Raw genomic sequence first — 22,274 nt, 5'->3', positions numbered from 1 at the left:
CTTAATTTATGACATTTAACATTTTTTTTTATTATGTCACCATTAGCCAAAGCTTTATAGAGTTAATTTTTTTCCTCTGGATTGTTGTAGAAGATGCTGGATACATAAATAAATATACTTGAACTGAATTGTGAAAATAACTATTCTCACTAACAAGAGTTTCACGGTGAAGTCAGTTTCTGGTATCGCTCACAGTCTGTCTCTGTTCATCTGGGGCGTCACGATATGAGAGAAGAGAGATGGCTGTATGTTCAGCAAGATGGCAGCTACATGTTTCAGCTTTGTGACGTATTAATAGTCTTATGGTGGTAGTTTCAGGAGTATCTTTGGGCAGTAATTCAGTATTTAGATTATATTTGCAGACTTATGCATTTATTATAAGAAAGAAACACATCTGGCATGGTGTCAGTATTCAAAAACCAACTATTTGCAAAATAGATCTTAAGAAAAAAGTGGATGAAACCTTAAAAAACCTTACATAGATCGAGCATCACCCCACCAGGAAGAGCAATGAATGTTATTGAAAAAATATCATTTCAACACAATTGGCACCCTTGTATTAATCTAATGTCGTACTGTGCGTTGTAGCCTCCAGAACAAACATGCCCACATACTCTTGGGTATAGAGTGTAGCAAAGATCTCACACAGAAAAGATGCTGATGATGATTTAAAAGTGGGCGGCAGCAGCATCCACTCAGTCCTGGTACATCAGAGTTTTCTTTGTGAGCCAGTTTTTAAGAAACATAACTGGTGTGTCTGAGTGGGTGCAGGGTAAAAAAAAATCACTGCTAACATTCAGAAAATCCCACGTCATTGGCATTCATGTGCATACAGGCAGAGTTTAAGGTAACTCAATCTGAACTGCAATGTCAGCACAGACAGTGTATGCAAATACACCCTGAATGAGCTGCAGGAATGGGGACAGTTAATGCAAATAAAGCACATTTGCAACACATTGCTGGGCCCACATTTCCTTTTGGCTGCTACCCTCCACACACTCATGTTCACGCTTTCAGAGTATTCCCTTTAGGTTTCCTGGCTCTCATCTGCATTTCTTTCACACTCCAAGTGTTAAGAAGAAGACTGCATGCATTTAACAGTCTGCAGGGTAAAATAACGTCTGGCCTTTGCTACTTTGTTTCATTGCAGCCTCAATTCATCTTATTGAAATGCCTCTTTGATATCTCCTGACCCATATGCCACTCTTTGATATGTAACCCAGTTAAAATATTGTATTAGAAAATACAAATAAACATTATTTCTCTCACTAATAAAATGTTTTCCTGATTGCAAATGTAGTATTTTGAATATGTTCAATAAAGCATTCAACACTAATAAAATGTGTGATTTTTATCAATTAATATTAGTATGATGTCATTAGTTCATCTTCATTTAGGTTCAGGTATAAAGGTGAAATGATTCCCGAAATCATTAAATATAACCAGTGTCTCCCAAATAATCAGCATGAAACAATGTCAGTCAGTTAGTTGTAGCAATGTTTCACATATATGCATTTCTGACTTCAGGGCTGTGTGAGTGAGCAAACTGAAATGTTTAATGTGAATCTGGATTTTAAAAGAAGGAATAGTTAACACAAAAATACAGACTGATTACATATGAACAGGATAGATGTCATCTCCTGCAGGCGTGTCTTTGTGCTTTATTAATCTACACCAAAGGGGTGAATACCTGCTAACTACATTATACCCAAAAATATCAATTAGGTCACATTAGCTGCAAAATGCCAACTGCTAAGCTAAATTACACCAAGAATAAATACATGCGGGTGGGTTGGTTTGTTCGATAGTTGTGAAAGAGTGATAAGGTGAATACTGACACACACACACACACACACACACACACACACAAACGTTTGAATGAGCCAGTGTAAGCACAGACAGACGACCTTTTACTAAAAATTGTTAGCTTGCAAGCTAGCGCCAGATATTCTTTTGTTCGTAAATCAAAGTCAGTACAACAAACACGATTACACGTAAAAAGCAGTAACCATCCTGTATTAAATACTGAGAAAGAGAAACGTTTTTCTAGAATCAATAACCGTTAAATAGTAAAAGACGGCAAGAGGACGTGTGTACACGAATATGACTCCCGTTACACCAACGACACACCGACTCCACCATTAACATCCGGGTCATTCCCGGTCTGTCTGATGCAAGTTCCAACGGAGCGCTGAAACCAGCGGCACACCCTCTGAAACACACACACACACGGAGCTACAACAGCAGCCTGAAGATACAGAGATAGCATAAAAAAGTGTTTTATTACTGATGAACCAGTAATGTAGAAAACCCTATCTCAGTATCAATAAAATGTCTCAGTAATAATAAAATACGTCAAAGCCAAGTTTTGTAAGTTCACGGCATTGTTTGTTGTTAGTTTTAACATTTATTTCAGTCAACTAAAAGTTTTTTTTTTTTCAAAATTGGTTTTAATTGGTTTGTTTTAGTTAAGAAAAGACTTCTTAACTTGTTTCTTTTCTTTTCTGATAAATGCTAACACCAAAACTCAACTTACTGCATAACATGCAAGGCTGTGATATGTCAACCCAACAAAATATATTTTGTTATGTAAATATATAGAGAGCGAAAGCAAAAAGGAGAAAACAGACACAAACGTTAAATGTATTTTCTTGTGCCATCTAGTGGGTGTAGAGACGAACTGGGTGCAGCAAAGCTGACTGTGCAGAGGGCATTTACTGCTTACTGTAAAATCATGTGAATATATAAATGTCTCTTTATATAAAAAAACAAAAGAAAAAGTGACTGTAATCTATTTTGTATGGGGATTTGTACACAGGTCTCTTTCAAAAAAGAGATTCAGATCTCACTGAAAACATATGTTTACATAATAACGCCTGTAGATGTAGCTTTAGAAACAGTTATTACTGATTTTAATTTTTTAAATAGTTTTTATTTTTTAATTTCAAAAAGATTGTTTCTTTACTTTAAGTTTCTTTATCATATAGCCTCTGTCATATTGTAACTTTAGAACTGTAAAATAATGCAACACTTAACAATAGATGACCCAAAGCCTCTTAGATGTAGGTGCATTCATATAAAGTAGTTAACCAAAGTGAATAAAACTGAAGATGTCTCATGTATATTTTTATTTAATGAATTGATACCACGTTATTGAAGCTAAAATCTATTTTTATCAAAACATTGATTATTTAAACCCACCCCTACTGTGCAGCATACAGTACCAACAACACATGATATGTTCAGAGGCAGCAGCCAACAAAGGCATGGAGGGCCCCAGACATCCAGAGACCCCCAGAGAATGAGGGCCCAAGGATGACCACCGCACGTCATGGATTCTTGATATGATTCCGGTGAGGGTGACGTCAATCAGGTTGCCTCCCATTCAGTATAAAACCTCTCAATCCGGCCTCAGTCTTCCTCTTTTTTTACCTTGCTTAAAGGGAACCGAGAACCACCGGTGAGTTTATCTCTCATTCTTCAAGTAGAGAGGGACCCGTCTGGCCTTATCTTCTTCTTTCTTTGATTTTTAGGTTTACTGTGGTAAACATGGTAAAAAAAATTAGCCACCATACTTTCTCTGTATGTATTATTGTAGGGTCTACCTTACAATATAAAGCGCCTTGAGGTGACTGTTGTTGTGATTTGGTGCTTTATAAACAAAATTGAATTGACTGTAGAACACCTGCCTCCTCATTGTGCTGCCTGTTTTATTGTTGTTGTTATGACCATTGTTTGACCCCACACATCAATGATCCAAGATCAAAGATGTTTGAAAGCAGTATGGTGAATGAGGTCTTATTGGCCTTGAGCTTCAAATGGAATAAAGAAATTGTGTTAATGTGTTTGAATGAAGCTGTAATTGGAAGTGTAACAGAATTGAATGACGTATCCGCTTTATATTCTTTTCGTAGCAATCAAACCAGACAGGATAAATTTTGACCCCAGAGGACAACAGGTGTGATTATCAAATGATTCAAAAACAGCATCCTCACTAAATTGTGATATATACTACTCTGTGATCATTTAAATAGTCAAAAATAATTAAATGTTTCATTTAATTTTCACTCAAAAACATGATATACTTTTATGGAAATTAGGCCCTAAATTCCAAAATTAAGAGAAAATTTTGTTGTAATGCACTGGACCGAAGTAAGACTAAAGTTGTAACACAGAACTGATTGACAATTTATACCATATGTTTTACATAACAGTCAAATCAGAGGACAGAAGGAGTATGGGAGGACATTACGAGGGTTACATGCCACTCACTTTAATTTTCAGGTAATCCAAGTAAAAACAAAATTATTTTCAAAATAAAAGCACACATTTTCATGACATCGCACATTTTTAAAGCACAGAGGAGGTGAATAAATCATCACATCTTTACAATCACAGTGCTCTTTGAAAAACTGCATGATGGTATTTCCTAGATCATACAGAAACAATAATTACTGTAGTTTATAAAAGGAAGCTTCTTACTGTTGAAGCAAACCCATATGATTACAAACACTGCAAATGCTAGCACCCGAAGGTGCTTTAAGTCTTAAAAACAAGTGAAGAAACTCCAATCTAAAATGTAAGGTTTCACGTGACTTTGGCACTCTTATCAGAATAAAACATCCTGAGTATTCATGTCATTGAAAAGTGCTTCTGTTGGTCCTAATAAACAGTCTGTAGAAGTGGTCAGAAAACTGCAAACAAAGCAGTCAAAGACGAAGCTGTGCGACAAACTAATAAGAGGATCACTTCATGAAAAATCAGTCAGTGTCTCCCACCTGACCCCCTCAAAATCAGCTGATTTTTATGTCCAATAACTTTCATATCTTTAATGAAACCATGCAAAATTTTATTATAATACTGTGAGTATTTCTTGAGTTACAGGCTCCCAAAGTACACAGGGTGGGTTAAGATTTGGATAATTTTGAGATGACGAGGAAGCCGCACTGAAGGTAGCTTCACAGCAGCTGGATGTTCCTGTCTGAAGCTGTCTCATCCCAAAGGAAACTGACAGAAACTGAACAGGAAATGTGAAATAACCAGGATGAGAGTTTGAGGCTGTGGTTCCCTGCTTGAAAACGGAGGATCTTTAACTCTGAGTCGGAGGAGAGAGGAGTCCCCAGGCGAGGGAGCATTTTATCCATGAGTGATGGGATGGTGGAGGGTTAGGTGGGCTGACAGATTGAACATGAATGTTGTGGTGAAGAGAGAGCTGAGCTGGAGGCAAAGCTTTCAGTTTTACCTTTAAAAACATTCTTCAGGACCCAAACTTGCGCATGTCAAAACAATTACAAAGAGCAAGACATTGTTTCTCTCTTTTAACACAGAAGAAATCTGAGCTAGAAGATGATGCTGGTATCAAAATGTGGGAAAAAATAAGAACTTTCATGAAATATAATTTGTTTAGATCAGCCTCCCGTAAAACATGGTCATATGGTGCTTGAAAGTATACCCAAAATGCAGATATCTCCATTGAATTATAAGAAAACAGGTCAAACATCCAGTGATCATTCTTGTTCTTCTACATCAAAGATATTAAATTGTTGTTTCCTATTGAGCTATGATATAACCCATGACACCGATCCTGAAAAATGTGGATATATCCTGTATGTAGGTTAAAAAGGCTAAAAAAATGCTGGAAAAAAATTAAGTGACTTAAAAAGTAGCCCAAAATTTTAACACATCCCTGTGTACTCTGATGGCCTGTAACCCAGAAAATATTCACAGCATGAAGATTCAAAGCTTCATTAAATGTATAAAAGTTATTTTACTTTAAAGAAAAATCATCTGATGGTGGTTTTTTCCCCCCAGATATGTATATTTTATGTGGAGTGACCCTCCTGTTGTGCAAAATATGCATTTTGTTCCTAACTGTACCTTGTTCAAGGTAAAATTAAAAGAAAAACCAAAATAACTTTAAAAAAAGGTGATATGTTTTGGTCTCACCTGAAGTGTCGTAAGTATCAAACAGGTGCAAAGAAACAAAATCACCAGGAAAATTTTAAACAAAACTCACATACAAACGATTAAAACTTTATCAACAAGAGTAAACGTGTTTCCTGATTATTAAAAGGCAGCACATGTTCGAATATGTCATCTGCACCAAAACTAATCTTTTCTTAAAAGTAGTGATAACATTTTAACCCTTGAAATTTCACCTCCCAGCGAATTTAAATGGTTAAAAATGTGCCTAACAGGAAATTTTAAATGCTCCATAAGCTGTAATATAGTTGCTGGAATTACCGTAAAAGTAAGTCTATCAGCTCACCTCGTAAACAAGAAGAGCATATTGTACCTCTGAAGTCATTATTGGTTCATGAAGTGTGAATACTGCATGAAGTCCCTTAATTTATACCTGAATTTACAGATTAAACCTCCAGACACGTTTCTCTAAAATCAGAAAACTGTGTAAAACTAGCTAACCGTATATGTGTCTTTAAAGGCTCTGCTGCTGATGCATATTTCTGCTTTAATGTGAGATGGACCTGTTCCTCTTCCTCTCAGCTTCAGCTCGCTCCTCCTCAGTGAGGGCCCATGGTTGGAGCTCGCCGCTGCCAAGTAACGTGTAAATGACGGCACCGCCCGCGTTGATCCCAGCGGCAACCCAGAAGACTTTTGCCCAGCCGGCCAGAGTGTGCTGCCAACCAGAGGAGAGGACGATGAATGTTAAACACTGTGAATCTGACAGTGAATTATTGCTGCTTTCAACTATTTTATGATGCCTTCTGTGTATTTTCCACCTTGAAGAAATAAAAATATGAAGATATGATTTTATTATCATTCCTATTCCTGCTGTTTTCACACGTACGCTGCAGCCATTAACCCGAGAACTCAAACGTCCAGCAACATCAGCCCGACTTTAACCCTCCTAACATCCACCAGAGGACAGAGCACTAAAGCAGGATTATGGGCTTATCTCGATAACTTCATGATTAAACCTGGGTTTTTAGTCACACAGAGGTACATGTTTTTATACTGTAGACCTAACTTTGTCTGGAGCAGGTTATGTTTGAGATAAAAAGATCAACCAGTCCTTAGAAAACAGCTCTGTGTATTGGTTTTAAACTTTATAACAATTTTATTATTTTATATTATATATGATAGATAAAAAGGGCAACTATTTGTAAATTTGGACTTTATATTAATTTGTAAGAAGTCTATGCTTTTGTATTTACTCACCGCTCTCAGAACGTTTACACCACCAGGTGTTAACAGTCTGAGAAAGAGCTGTGATACTGCTCTATATGTTACCTCATAGAGTCTGCATTTTTGCCAGCTTTCCCTGAACTTTATTAATACAGTATTGCACAGAGATTCATATTGTACTTTTAATACTTTGCTGATATGTCTGCATCCGTTTTAGTGATGCAAGTCTGTTTTACATGTTTAACCCCTTCATGTTTTTCCAGTAATAAAGTTTTATCCTTATTTGTAAAATTATCACTGTCCATGTTTGTGATTGGTCAGATGCCGCCAACGCCAACCCTTTAATGTGAATGTTTTCATAGCTAGGTTGATAAACCCTCGGTTTAGCATTCACACACACACATTCACACACTGGTGATGGCAAGCTACATTGTAGCCACAGCCACCCTGGGGCGCACTGACAGAGGCGAGGCGAGGCGAGAGATGATAACCACCTTCGTTTATCCTGATTGCCATAGTTAGGATAAATGAATCCAGATAGCATAAATATGTCCTCCGTATAGTGACCTCGCTTTGTAGTTCAGGGCACAGGTCAAACTAGGTTAGGGTTGGGTTTTATTTACGCCACATTTCCAGCTTTCAAAACGAGCCTCACACATTAACTTTGGCATATCAGCTTCTGCTATGAAAGGTTTCCTCATGTTAGGAAGACACAAAATAGCTTAACCCTACTTAAGAAGACTTTGTGCTCTGGTGAGATGATGAATTTAGCCTTTATACTCACATCTTCAGTAAAGTATCCCGTTACGATCGGCGCCACGACCCCCGGGATAGTCCCGAAGGTGTTGGTGATTCCCAGCAGGAATCCTGCATACCTGCAGGAGCAGGAAACAAAGTACCTGTTTGTCACAGTTTCATTTATCCAAGTCTTCATTAGATCTGTGGACTCTGATTGTCAATGTATAGTTCACTTAAGTGATTTGCAGCTTTTATGTGTTTCATGTTTTTGGGGTTTAAACTGTTAAGCAGTAAAAACTTAATCAGCTGTTTGGACGACGACACCCACCGAGGAGCGATGTCTATCTGGTTGATGAAGACTCCGGCGGCGCTGAACCCTCCCGTTGTCATTGACAGTGTGAGGAAGGTGACGATGAGGATGTGGTCGCAGCCGGCGTAAACCACAGCCACGAGGAAAACCGAGGGCAGAAACAGACCTGTGGAGAGAAGAGACGGCCGTTGGAACAGGAAAAAAATAAAACAGTACCGGGTCACTTTCTCTCTTTAAGAGAGAATCTGATCTACTCATGTCCAGCTCTGTGTCTTTATACCTGGACACTACTAGAGCGGCTTTGCATTAGTCAAAGTCCAAAATAATCTCTATTTAGCTTATGCCCTGATACTACACCTCTGTTCATCCTCCGGGAAACAAGCTCCTCTCACTTTAAAGGCTGCTTCCTTCCAATTGGCTGACACTCACAAACAGAAGATTTCAATAGCAGGTGGGAGTGCGTAAGCTCTCAATGACATCACACAGAGTGAAAATAAAAAAACAAAACTGTTTGTTTAGAGGAGTGTGAGACCCGAGCTTTTCACAAGGATTACTCTCACATATTCTAACCTCATTAGTCCATAAGGGAAGAGAAAATTGTTATGTACAATTTACCTTAGAGTTTTTTTTAATATATTATTTATTTTATTGAGCTATGCAACCTAATTCAAAAACATCGTATATAAAAAACAAAACCAGGAAAAGCAGAATAGACCCACACTAATATTTAGGACGGTAGTTATTCTGAGTGAAGTGTTGGTTTTACTGGGAGGAAATTCACTTCAGTGCATGGGCCACATTCATCCCAGACCAGTAAAACCACAGCATACACACACGCATTAAAAAACAAGTACATTATAATCACAGTCACCTGGAGTCCTGCAGGCCTCATACTATTGCTTCACAACAACAAATGCAAACTAAACCACACGGGGGAAGCGTTGCTTCATTAAGTCACTCAAACTTTAATCTGCATTTGTTTGTGTTGAACAGCAACTGTTCCTGTGTCACATGTAAAAACTGCAGACGAAGCTTTGATGAACACAGTTTTTCATCTCGGGCAGGGACCCAGAGACGAATCACATAAAATGATCTCTGTAGTAAAATATTTGTGTTGCAAATGAGCCGAGTTTAGTTTGTGCCGTGTTATTCATTCTTTCTGGATGTTTGTAATTCCAATGCCTTGGCTTAAAGTGGGATTTTGCTGGCAGAGGAACACTAAGATCCAGCAAACTTATTAGTCTCAAAATAACTCCCAAATCAGCTGACTGCTGCTGCTGCTACTGCTGACTCTAAGGCTTTCTGCTCTTTGTGAATTCAGCTGCATCCTACATTCTAGGAGGATTTCATGAGTCATCATAGCAGGAATCCAGCATGAAGACAGAGTCAGGCATGAATAGGTAATCAAGTTGAATGGACTTCACAATAGATTGTTATCAGGAACAACTTTGATATTTAGGTTTTTATTTTTCTCTTTCTTAGTCACCAAGTCTGCCAACTATGACTCATGACAGGCTTATACTGTCGTTGTTGTGCAAGTTTAAAACAAATTAAAATGCAGTAAGATTTGCATTTTAAAAAAGCAGGCATGTTATTTTTTTACCCTCTCGGAACCTTAAATCCACAGAACCTTAAATCCACAGAGCCCTTATATGAAAGAAGAAATTCTGCAGGATTTTTTAATGTTTGATTCTACCCTCGATTCGGTCATAAACTTTCCTCAGTCAGGTCTGGGTTTTTTGTGTTCATCCTGTTTCACCAAACAGGTCTTGCAGGATTCACATGTTGCCCAAAAAACACGTGGACAACCTTTTGTGACTGTGTTTTCATATCAATGTTAAACCAGCAGCACAGGAATCCTGACTCCTTTCTAACCAGGCAGGGCCAGAAAATTCACACAATTCTTTACAAGTGGATGTAAAACTCTCTTAAAAGTCAAGACTTTAACCTGAGAGACTAACTTCCTGTTTTACCTTCTGAGTATGCAAACACCTATATGTATGTAAGCCTGCACACAGATGAAATGAGCACTAAAGTTTTATTTACCTACAAACGTGAAGATTTTGCGAACGACAGTGACGCTGAACACTCGCCGCTCGATGAGGGCGTCCGCCATGACTCCAGACAGCCACGCCATCAACCAGCTGCCCAGGTACGGCAGAGAGGACAGGAAGCCGTTCTGATACAGACACACAGACAGATGTTCAGACTTTGTCCCAACACAAAAATGCAGAAATATAAACGCTGACATCAGGAAAGTGTAAAGCTGATGCTGTAGTTTCAGATTTTGGGACTTTCACTTGATTTCCTCTCTGACATCTCCACATTTTTGGATAAAGCTACACGTTTACTATCCGACATTGTTTCAATTCTTCTATTTTTTACTATTTTTTTTTACAATTAAGAGAAAAAAGAAGCAGAGGTCAAAGATAAAAAAAAAAAGTCCTTGTAATCTATCATAAAACCGTCTGAAATTTCACATCATAGTTTTATTAAGTTTTACTCGGGTGAGTCTCATGTGTCTCTACTCTAATCTCAAACATCTGAAGCACTTTGGTAAACATGAAACAAGCAAAGGGAAATCTCACCGACTGCAGGTCGAAGTGCAGGATGACGTCCATGTAGGTGGGCAGGGATGTGAGCAGGGTGTAGAAGGCCCAGTTCGAGCACATCTGGGTGACGATGATGGCCCACAGTTGGACAGACAGCGCCATGTGCAGCAAAGGCAAGGACCAGCCATGACCTGTACCCTGAAGCATCGGTTCAGGTTAGAGAAAAATCATAACAATGTACTGAAATAATACAATTTAAGAACTTTGCAGTAGAATCTGACCGATATAGGGTTTTTAAGACCGATACTGATGCAGATATTTGACGATTTAAAAGCCAGTATGTCAGCCAATACTTTTTCATTTCAGACATATGAAACACAAACAGATTTACCCGAAGTTTGAGCAGATGTTTATTTACTTGTTTACGCTCAGGTTGGATCAGCTGGCTACATTTATGATGTTCCCATTGTTGCAAATGGGTGTCTTCTGGTGGACAAACCATGCAACATCAACACTCATAACATGCCTGAAGAGTGTTTCTGCTTACTTTTTCAATTTTCATTTATCATCTGCCAAAATAACTAATGCTGGATTCTACTCTGCAGCAATAAAAACATAATCATAGACAGAACATCTGTAGGGTTAAGAAGGATGTTCTGTTTTAAGTTATTATAGGTAAATAAAAAACTATTGACATACTGGCGACAGATAGTGGTCCCCCTCAGCCTCCTAGTAGATAGACTTATGTTATCAATTTCAAAATTCTAGGTGACTTCCTTCTAGAATTATCACACTCAGAAGATTTTCAGAAAACCTGACCTCTGACCTCAAACCTTGAGGTCTAGTACTCCATGAGCCTTTTATGGCTGTGGGGGAAAAAACCAAACTAAAAACAAAAACTAGACAAAATGATCCTCTGCCCCCCCCCAAACTGCACAAAACAGCATAAAAAATATGCAGGAAATGTCTTTTTTAGTCTTTATTTATTAGTTTGGTTAAACAGAGCTGCAAGGGAATTATTTTTTGCCAAGACCTGAATGTCTATGTGACGGTTTGTCTGCAGTTGTTTGTACTTTTAAACCAAATCTGAACTTGTTAAGCCCTTAAAACCAAGTTTACCACAATACTTGTCCATCGGTGTGATTCCCCCTCCTCTGAAACCTTTTCAAACAATAAAATCGAAACTGAAACGAAACCTACTGAAGAAGATCAAACTATAATATATTTGGATATAAAATATATTTGGATATAAAACCAACTGAGACAAAAGGTCAGCTGTGGGGAAGAGAGAGTAAGAAAAAGCAGAGCAGTAAGAGAAATGGAAACAGGAAGTCAGATAAAGGAAGTGATGAGTCACTCTTCACTGCAGGTAGTAGAAAAGAATACACAACATAGGAGCAGGTGAGGGACAATTTTGAACAGCAATGGAAAACAATGTCATTTGTATATACACTACCACTTTTTTCCACTTAAAAAAAAAAAAAAAAAAACATTTGCAAATCTTTGCAAATCTCTTTTTGGGGTTAAAAAAAGCTGCTGTTGGTATTTACTAAAGATGCCCAGTTAATCTAACAACTAAAAGGCAGGACTGAGGTCATGTGTTGCCTGTGAATCTGCAGGAGTTTCTTTATACGGGGTCACAGAGCAGTGCTTCTCAAAGCAAGGACCCTATATAGAGCACAAAATAATTAAAAAGCAGATGAGGACCAACAAAACAAACAAAAACAACTGTCACGTGGAGTCTGAAGCTTTATGTATAAAATAGATTTACACAAATAGCTCCAGATAAATATAAGGAGTATAAAAGATACGAAGGATTTGCTTGGTCAGATTATAACAGGGTCCCCTGACAGAGACACACACGAGGATCAATGTAAATAAATATCTGTTAATGTTTCACTCGTACCTGTGGTCCCACGGTTTTAATGATGTAATCTCGCTCCTCTTTGCTGATTCGGCGATGGTTGCGAGGGTCATCTGACACAAAGATAAACCAAAAGACTGCCCAGAGGCAACCAGCACTGCCTGGAAGAGGAGGTGAATGATTAAAAGAATCAGCGGATTTGACAGTGAAAGCAAAGAGCTAAACAGTGATTGTCTTCAAGGCCAAGTCAGAGGAAAAGTAATGTTACTGTTGTCATAAACCAAAGAGGAATAAGCTAAAATGTAAAATTGTGTGTACCAAAGATAGACTGCCATCACTGTACATTAAAACAAGACTTCTGTTTACCCTCAATAATACACAAATTGCTCTAAACAGTTTTTTGTTGTTCAGATGTAGTAAAAAAAATGGCTTGTGGTGGCACCAGTGTGTGTTCCCCTCACCACAGATGTAGAAGACAGTGGGCCAGCCCAGCATCTGGCAGATGTAGCCAGTGAGCGGCAGGGCCACAAAGGCGCCAAAGCTGCCCCCAGATGCCGACATGGCTATCAGGCGAGAGCGCTCCAGAGGAGGAGCCCACCTAGCCCATATCGCCATCATCGCCGGGTACGTCACACCCTAGAGATGCACACAGAGACAATGTAAAGAAAATAATCTGCTCGCTGTTATAGAAGCTTTTTACGTTGGCAACTACAAACACCTGGAGTCATTCTTGATGTGGGTGTAAAAAGGTTAAACCAAAAAGTGTACCAATGGTTTTTCTTCTCGTTACATTTTTGGCAGTCATTCACAGCTGATCACGCTGGCAGAGCGAGGCCTGTATCACCCATAGGAGCAGACGCAGGACTCCTCATACCACAACTTATTAAACCCCTAATTTGGATTTTTATTCTCTGAGATCTTGAGTTTTCCTATTATTTTCTTACCTTTCAAAGATTTTTGTTCAAGTAATAATTTATTTATTTAATCAATCCATCTTAGTATAAATACGGTTACCACAGATGGGTGTTCAGAGCTTAAACGAACCTGTCAAAGAAATAAAGAAAAGCATGTCTGGTCTCCCCCCTGTCGTACCTCTCCGAAGCCCTCCAGAGCTCGCAGTGCAAACAGCCAGTACGACCCCCATTTGGCAGCGAGAGGGGTGAGCAGAGTGAGGGCAGCCGTGCCCAGCACACCCAAACCCAGGAAAAACTTGCCCCCGTAGTGACCGGCCAGGTAGCCGCCCGGGATCTGCGTGCACAGGTAGCCGAAGAAGAAAGCCCCGAGCAGCCAGCCCTGAGTCTCAGAGTCCCAGTTGTAGTGAGGGACCTGGGGAAAGAGGTCACAGAGAGGAGGCGTCACAGAAAATAAAGCGTGAGGAGAGATCTTGATGGCGGCTCTTTCAATGCTCGAGCGGCGTTACCCCGGCAGGCTGCTGGAAATTATTGCTAGTGTTCTCGCGTCCTGATGGTGGTGGACAGGCGTTGGTGACGGAGTGGTTTCCGTCTGGATCTGGGTCGGTGCTGTTCACCATGGCTACCATGGCGACGCTGAGGTTGACACGGAGACCGTAGACCACAGTGAAGCCGAGGAACATCAGGAAGGCGAGGTTGAAGCGGGCCGAGCAGCACCGAGGAGGAACTGATCACACACAGAGAAATAAATAGTGAATTTTTTTAAGAGCCTTAAATTTGGCAGATCTCCTTTAGGTAATTTTCCCACGCATGTTTGAGCCGCTTCAAATACAGGCACTACTTTCAGATACCGCCCTAGAAGAGCTGCTTCCATACTCGCACCACAATGTGAAAGCATGATATTGCTTCCAATCATCAGTACTAGTACCCTGGAGTTTCTGTTTTTGATCACTCACTGGAGAAAAAACATAACAAAAGAATCCACAAAGAGCATTTTGGGTAAACTTTGAAGGCTTTGTAAATAAGCTGAATAGATAAATAATTTTCTTGACCTTATTACAAACATTTCTCTTTAAGCATTGCAGATTTTTCCTGTAACAAGCCAAAAAACTGGCCTCTAAGCATCACTAAGATCGTTTATATCTTTACAGTGGCATGTGATTCCATGTCAGCTGCCTCATTGAGGTCTTATATGACAGGTGATCTTTAATGCTGATGTGTGCACTGAAGAACTGAAAACCATCGCTACAAAACAACAAAAGTAACAGCTTCACTTTTGTAGTCATGTTCAAAATTAGATCCAAACACTTCAGTGACACCAAAAGCTCAACCTGCTGCGTGTTCAGCTTATTTTTTCAAAGCAGATTCAATATTTCCGGTAAAGATTCATATGTAAAAAAATGTTTTCCTCACTTTCATCACTCCCGATGAGAGGCTCGGTGTCCTCACTCTCATCGGAAGCGGCTGAGTTGATGGAGCAGCCATCGGGTGGCGGCATGGCAGGCGGCTGGATCCGGGAAAATATTCAGTCTGTGTCGATGTCAGTGAACCATGGTGCCCGGGACGTCTGCAAAGGCAAGATCAACTTATTAAACCGCAACAAAGAGGATGTGGGACAAACACATGACAAATGCCATGGCGTGCTGACAGGCAGCAGGTTTGGACACTGTAACATGCTGACCCACACACGCGCGCACACACACACACACACAGACTGGCTCTTCCACTTCCAAAATACTTCCACATGTCTGAACTCATTAAGTTACTGATGCCCGAATTGGCTCTGATGGAGATGATGCTGCTGACGATGAAGCTCAGAGAGCGTTCACACTAACACAGCAGTTATTGTTGCTGTTATTTCAGCTGCTCTTTGTTATAAATTTAAGCTTTTTGGGAACCGAGAACACAACCCACAACCTCAGGCTGACACACATCTGTTTTCACAGGTACAAACGTGGTTTTAAACAGGTTTTGTGTGACCAAAGATCAGATTAAAAGTTAGAAAATACAGACATACTAAGAGAGACAATTAATAATTAATATCAATTATCTTTAATTGATATTAGTTGGATGTAATGGAGGGATTTATTCTTATGTAATATAATAGATCATTTTATATTTGTTCCTGAATTATTTTCAAATTGTTCATAAGTTTTTTTTTTAAATTTTTTAAATATCTATCTAATTTTATATTTATGTTAAATTTTATTTGTTTATTTTTTTCCAAATTCATTTTTCTTATTGTATTTCATTTTTTTTCCTAAATCTTCCAATTGTGCTTATACACCCTTTTAAATTTTGTTTTTATTTCTTTATAATTTTATTTAATTTCTCTGTAGCTTTCTCTTTTACAAAACAAATATTATTAAATTATCAGCTGGTCCATCATCGGTGACGCAGTTTGAATTGAACCACAAATAAAGTCATGGTTACCAAAGTCAGTCAATGTCTGAAAATTAACACAACAGCTATTAGCCAAAACATTAAAAACACCAATAGGTTGAAGTGATAGATCGACAGTTTTTAAATACAATAATATTCTGCTGGGAAATACAGATGCAGAGGTTTCTTTGACATTGCAATATTGTTCCAAACACCCTGTTGGACGGGAGAGGAAAATTCGTAATCCAACGCTGCAAAAACTGCTGAAGAACTTTAACGATGCCAATCAAATCAAGAATCTTTCAAATGTGCTGGAAAAATCCGGACCCATGGATATATATAATAATTATAATAATAATCAATGTTTCAGTCTGTCTGAAATAAACGTGAAATAAATGTGGATCATCGTGGATAATGCAACACAGAAAAGCTGCAAAATGAGACTATAAAGATTAGATCTAAAGCAGAATGGAAAACACTGACAGTTGACTTTGTGGTAAGTTAAATCTATTTGCTGGAGTATGTTTGTTATGAGAGAAGATGACCTGAAGTGACTTTTAGTTCCTGCTTAGTTCCTGCATTTCGATCCTGCTCCTTGCAGCAAGTTTTTAAAAGGCTCTGCAGAAAAGATGACACCTACTCTTTAACTACAGGAAGTCTTTATATCTCTTTCAAAGTCATTTTGTTTCTGTCTGTTAAGTTTAAAGACATAATGAAGAGGTAAAATATAAAATCGGGACAAATGATGAAAACGTTTCAAACAAGAGGAAAACTGCAGAAGATCGTGGAGCTGTGCCAACTGGCCGATCAACAGATAATTAATTAAATTAACACCTGAAGCGTTTGCTTTTCTTTCTTTTGACCAACACACAGATTTAGCTGTTTTCCTTCTCACTGTTTTTGTTACAAATAAAAAGTTTGTCTCTATCAGTGAAACTCCAAAACAATTCCTGTTACTTCCTCACATCCTCTTTCTGGGGAACGGCTTCCTAAATATCATGACTTTAATTATTTACGTGACATATCATAGTAAATCTTAATTTACTTGAATTTTAGACTGTTGGAGTTTGGGTGGGGGATTTCTTTAAGCTTTTATTATAGAAGAGTGAAAGTCTGGTAGACTGCAATAAGAGCCATTTATTATGAGTTTAGTTAATCATCTCTGCATCTCAGTAGATTCAAGTTCATATATTTTGTGACTCTGATGCTCATCCAGCAGCCTTTAGACACATGAGACTGAACTTTAAATGTGTTTAAACGCCCACACGACCCAATCGAAACCCTGTAGTTAAGCTAACTACAGAGTTTTATAAGACAAAGAGGTCAAGATGTTCTCACATAAGAAGTGAAACTTGGTGTCATGACAGTGGCCTCTCTTATCTCATCAATGAACACTCGTAATCACTGTGAATAAGCCTTTGAACCACAGCTGCTGTCTGGCACACTTGGCTGAGATCATTAGGAGTTCACCTGGTCAGTCAATCTGTGTGTTTTCGTCCCAAACTGTGACTCAGACGGACATGTCCTAGATTTCAAAGCTTCAAAGACGCTGGACTGAACTTTAACGGAGTATAAGTTTGTGAGAGGTTTTCCATCAGCGGTTACTTTCTCTGGGTTGTTTTTTTTGATTATCCACTTTTTGGGGAAAAAAGGGAGACATCGCCATTAATTTGGCCTTAACTTGAGGTCATCCCCTCAGTGTTTTAAAAATAGATTTACAGTTTATGGTGCAAAAAGGTACAGTGAAAAAATAAAAAGTATTTATTGTTGACCTCAGTTTTTAGTCTTGTTGCCTACAGTTTTGGTTCTGATGTCATGGTCATTTGACTTTGAGCATCCTGTTCCCATTTTTTGTGAACGTCCTGGTGAAATGTCATTACTTTTTGGGTTCTATTTCATTTTTTATTTTAGTCTCTCACATTGTTTCCACTGTCTCTACATCCAGTGTGAGTCTGCTCATCTCTCTGCTTTGTTTCTGCCTTTCAGTTGTTTCCTGTTTTACTTTGATAGTGTCAGGTTTTCTCTTCTGTTTTGCTCTGGTGTTTGCTGTCATGTGTGCTGTGATTTCCTCGTCCTCCTGTGTTTCCCCAGCACCTTGTGGGTGTTTTTGGATTAATCTTTGCCCCCCCTGTTTTCCACTTCCACTTTGCATCCAGCTACAGCCTGACATGTTTCTTTAATAACAATAATTTATGCAAATAATCAGTCATTAAATCTGCAAAGAGTTTAATATTTTTTAAATGTAAGAAGTTTTTTCCTCTTTGATTTACTTTAAATTTGCCATGTCACTCTGAGAAGTATGCAAACTTGAATAGCCAGCTGTGTGGAAAAACACCTGAGACTTTAAAGTCTGTACTTTTTTATAGGCTCACCTCTTTGTTGTAATGCACCATGAACTCTCCAGATTTGTATTTTCAAACTTATGGTTACCACACACACACAAAAAGAACTAAAACAAAATAAAAAAAATAACCCTGAGAGAAAGTGAGCCCAATCAGGATAAGAATATTAGAAAATATCCACAATTAATATGACCTTTAAACAGGTACTTTAATCTGATTATTATCAGTTATCCTGAGATGGCTCCCACAATGTGTATTCTGTTAATCCATTTAAGAGTTTTGTGTGACAAAACTTATATTATTGCCTTTATTATGTGATTCGTGCCCCCGAGTGAGCGTGTGTGCAAATGTGTGTGTGTGAGAGTCTGTCATGATCCTCAGAGCACATTTCACCTCTTCAGGAATAGTTAACGTATTATTACACTGACTTTTTCTGCTGCTTAGTTTGGAGGGAACTGGGTTTGAAAAAGTAAAGACGGATAAATAAAATCTCAAATGTTCATATGCATAACTTTATGTAAATCAACACAGCTTCCAGGTTTGGCAGATTATATTCCACCAGCTTCCCATCCATAACTGGAAGTTAAAGTTTGTTTTTATGTTATTGTGTGATGGACTGTGTAGTCCAACGTGATGCTGAATAAGTCTTATTATCAGCACTGGCAGAGAAAGATAAAACCTCTTAAAACATTTACATAAACTTTTAGGGACCGCCTACTACAGAACTTGTTGTCGTTTTAACAAGTTTTTTTTTTTTTTTATATAACTCAATATAAATCCAACTAAATAATATTTAGAAACAGCATCTGTTCATCCTTCAGTAGATATAACATGAATATCATTAAATATTTTAGGAAACGGAGCTAAATCAACTCATCTTTCCCACACTAAGACACACCACAGTAATGTAATATGTCTAAATAACGTAACTGTAACTCTATATCAACATTCAGACACATTAAATAAGTGTTAATATACTTAAACGTTTCCAATTAAAGCTAGAACTAGCTTAAATGTCCTAGCCAGGAAATGTTTGTTAACAGCTCAGCTACAATGTGTCACTGATTAACTGGATATCGATCAAAAGCAGCTTACCTTGTGAAGGATTATAAACTATAATTCATTAGGTTTTATTGGAGGTAGAAGCACAGGAGGCTTAACACTTGACACTTGTCATGTTGAAGCCGGTGAAACAATAGAAACTCCTTTCCGTGCTGATGTTTTTACACCCAAGTCATATGAGCCCCGGGAAGGGGCCGATCAATGGATAAACCACGCCTAGTTTTAGACTATCCAATGACTGCAGCTCATATGTTTTATAAATCGGACGTTGCGCTGGTAGCGCGCTTCCGTGAAGGCTTGCGTTCACTTTTCCGTGTTGCCAGATAGGGGTGGCAGCAGTGAGGCCAAGCCATTTAAATGTAGAAACCAAATTAAACACAAAAAAGCAGAGAAGTTGCACGTATTTATTTGTTAGTTTAATTTGACTTTTTCTTCCTGAGGGTGACAATATCTCTCAAGAGTACCGTGAATATGCCAGTGTAGAAACCCGGGAAAAAAGACTTCGACAGTGAATTATGACATTTTTACGATACCTTCGGTATCAGAGCAATCCATTACTCGATTTTAGAGCACTCAGTAGTACATGGCAAACAGGAGCTCCTAACACAAAATTCGGCTTGCTTTATTTCCCAATTATAGCGGGTTGTTGCCTAACTGACGAAAAATCATAATATGGTAGGTAGGTTCTGCATGCCCGTGACGCAAATCTGGCAACACAGCTTCATAGTCTCGTTTCGATGTCTGAGGCGTTTCAGTTGTTTACAACTTACGTTTCTTTATTGTTTAAATGTATCTTATTTTGACAGCTACTCTGTAGTCTTTCTTCTCCTTTTACAAGCTGATTGTTTATCGGAAGAACTTCATTTCCGCGTGATTTGATGTGTTGTTATGGCAACAGAGTCACCTCCTGCGTAGCAATCAAACAGCTGCAGCTAGTCCGAGTTATTTTCCGTTTCGCACATTGTAGACGACCCGGAGTTACACTGCTATTATTGAAGTCATGGCTCAATATAGAGTAAGTATTTTTGGCCCTAATTTCTGTAGCTTTTATGTTTTACGTGGTACATTTAAAGTTTGTAAAACTAGCTAGCTAGCGTCATAACAACGTGACCCCTGCTCGTCAACACGGTGGAAGGCAGTGAAGGCACCATGGGCTGAAAACACTTCAGTGCAAGGAGTTTTTATAGCGCTCTTTATGTCGGTGTATGAATGGACTCCTAACTTGTGTCATCCAACTATTTGTCTTTTTTCAGGCCTCTGAGTCGAAGCGGGAGCAATTTAGAAGGTACCTCGAAAAATCTGGAGTCCTCGACACCTTAACAAGCGGTAAATTGACCCCCTGTTCAGCCTGGTGACATTAACGATAATGCATTCTGTGAAACAGTCTTTTAATTTGTTTTTACTGATATCCGTGCTCCCCCTCTTTCTTGCAGTTTTAGTTGCTCTTTATGAAGAGCCTGAGAAACCTAACAATGCACTGGAGTATCCTTTTCTCATTTTTGCAGCCTTACTACAACCTCAGGTGGTAACAATTAGTTCCTGATGTTGCTCTATCTTCAAAGCAAAAAAGATATGTCACACTGGTATGTTTCAGATCTAATGTGTTTTAATATTGGAAAATGCAGGTTTTAAATTATTATTTCATTTATTAAGGGGAAAAAGTTATCCAGAATTACCAGGCCTTATGTGGAAAAAGTGATTCCCCCTAAACCTAATAACTGGTTTTGCCACCACCAAGAACTGCACCTCTTTGGTATAACCAGTAACAAGTCTTTCACATCACTATGGAGGAATTTTGGCTCACTCTTCTTTGCAAAACTGTTTTACTTCAGCCACACTTGAGAGTTTATTAGCTTGAATAGCCAGTTTAAGTCCAAACTTTGACTAGATAAAGCCTTCCAAAATTTCATTATTATTTGAGTCATTAAGAAGTGGACATTCAGGTTATTTTTGTCCAATATTTGTTTGATCATGTGGAATATTTAAATGCAGCAAATATGTAAAAATAAGATCTGGAAGTTGGCAAATACTTTTTCACAAAATTTCAGTCAATATAAACAGGTTTAGAGCTTAAACCACTGCATTTAAAATAAAATGTTTTATTATTTTTTATTTATGGTATTATCAGTCTTAAAATGTTACGATTGCAGTCAAATTGATTATTTAAATGCACCGTCGTCGTCCCCTGAAACCTTCAGATGGGCAATGAGGTGACTCCTGGTCCATTTAGAGATGAATGGCAGCCTTTAAGACTTTGAGTTTTAATTCACAATAAAAATCTTAACATCTCCAATTCTTCAGCTATGTAGATACTTGCAGTGGGTGAGTCTGTCACAGGCCAACAGTTCTTAAGCTAAGGAGTCATTCTCCTGCACCAGTCTCTCCAACCTACAAACTGGATCATCATCATTCTCCTGAATTAACATGCAGAACCGAGTTGGACCTTGTTCTGCTCTAATAAAATTAGATAGTTTTGATGACTAAAATTTCCATGCACTCGTTAATCTTAACCATGGCAACAGTTTCATAAAGCTTCATCTCGGGGCAGCTGGTCCAGAGCCAGCAGACACAGAGGCTCTTCGTACGGAGCTGGCTGATCTACAACAGAAGTGCAGCGAGCTCATGGAGGAGAACAAAGAGCTGAGGAGCAGGGTGAGCGTTTACAGATAATCACATGTCTATATTTGGTCCGGATTCTGTGACCTTTAGCCTTCTCGTTTTCCTCCTTATCTTCCAGCTGATGCAGTATGAACCATCGCCTGATGGGGAAGCAGCAGAGTAGAGAGGTTTTCTTTGCTTTTGTGGAGGAATAAAAAGAAAAATGTTACTAAAGCCTTGTTTGTATGTAAATGTTTATTAAACAATGGATGTACAGTGAATGCAAAATCACTGTTATTTTTTTTTTTGTTGTATAACAAGAAGCTTTCTAAATTAAAAATGACATTTCAGCATCAGCCTTTCTCTCAG

General features: G+C 38.5%; 2 protein-coding genes across 2 annotated transcripts; one reads left to right on the top strand and one right to left on the bottom strand.

Moving 5' to 3' along the window:
* Nucleotides 1-4,247: 4,247 nt before the first annotated feature.
* Nucleotides 4,248-19,506, bottom strand: LOC146363347 (sialin). The gene is made up of 11 exons (XM_084918447.1): nucleotides 19,341-19,506; nucleotides 14,935-15,088; nucleotides 14,031-14,248; nucleotides 13,703-13,936; nucleotides 13,072-13,246; nucleotides 12,653-12,771; nucleotides 10,783-10,944; nucleotides 10,241-10,373; nucleotides 8,213-8,360; nucleotides 7,931-8,021; nucleotides 4,248-6,637 (listed from the first exon to the last, which is right to left on the bottom strand). The coding sequence occupies exons 2-11, from the start codon at nucleotides 15,017-15,019 to the stop codon at nucleotides 6,470-6,472; spliced, it is 1,533 nt and encodes a 510-aa protein (XP_084774573.1). The 5' UTR covers nucleotides 15,020-15,088; nucleotides 19,341-19,506; the 3' UTR covers nucleotides 4,248-6,469.
* A 126-nt stretch (nucleotides 19,507-19,632) lies between these two features.
* On the top strand, nucleotides 19,633-22,261 carry mycbp (MYC binding protein). The gene is made up of 5 exons (XM_084918453.1): nucleotides 19,633-20,322; nucleotides 20,561-20,633; nucleotides 20,741-20,789; nucleotides 21,830-21,959; nucleotides 22,045-22,261. Exons 1-5 carry the CDS (start codon nucleotides 20,308-20,310, stop codon nucleotides 22,087-22,089), a joined length of 312 nt encoding a protein of 103 aa, XP_084774579.1. The 5' UTR covers nucleotides 19,633-20,307; the 3' UTR covers nucleotides 22,090-22,261.
* The last annotated feature ends 13 nt before the right edge of the window (nucleotides 22,262-22,274 follow it).

Source organism: Perissodus microlepis, chromosome 22 (genome assembly GCF_051167445.1).
Source record: "Perissodus microlepis isolate ML-2025 ecotype Zambia chromosome 22, ASM5116744v1, whole genome shotgun sequence".
NCBI lineage: Eukaryota > Metazoa > Chordata > Actinopteri > Cichliformes > Cichlidae > Perissodus > Perissodus microlepis.
Note: the sequence above shows the minus strand (reverse complement) of the source record. Positions and strands in the feature narration are given on the sequence as shown.

What these genes read in the sequence shown, in the direction of transcription:
- mycbp (XM_084918453.1), top strand. An exon ending in AAACCTAACAATGCACTGGA is followed by an intron (nt 20,790 to 21,829) that starts GTATCCTTTTCT and finishes CCATGGCAACAG; the next exon opens with TTTCATAAAGCTTCATCTCG. An exon ending in ACAAAGAGCTGAGGAGCAGG is followed by an intron (nt 21,960 to 22,044) that starts GTGAGCGTTTAC and finishes CTTATCTTCCAG; the next exon opens with CTGATGCAGTATGAACCATC.
- LOC146363347 (XM_084918447.1), bottom strand. Translation starts at nt 15,019, where the DNA reads ATGCCGCCACCCGATGGCTGCTCCATCAACTCAGCCGCTTCCGATGAG. An exon ending in ATTTCCAGCAGCCTGCCGGG is followed by an intron (nt 13,937 to 14,030) that starts GTAACGCCGCTC and finishes CTCTTTCCCCAG; the next exon opens with GTCCCTCACTACAACTGGGA. An exon ending in CTCTGGAGGGCTTCGGAGAG is followed by an intron (nt 13,247 to 13,702) that starts GTACGACAGGGG and finishes GTGCATCTCTAG; the next exon opens with GGTGTGACGTACCCGGCGAT.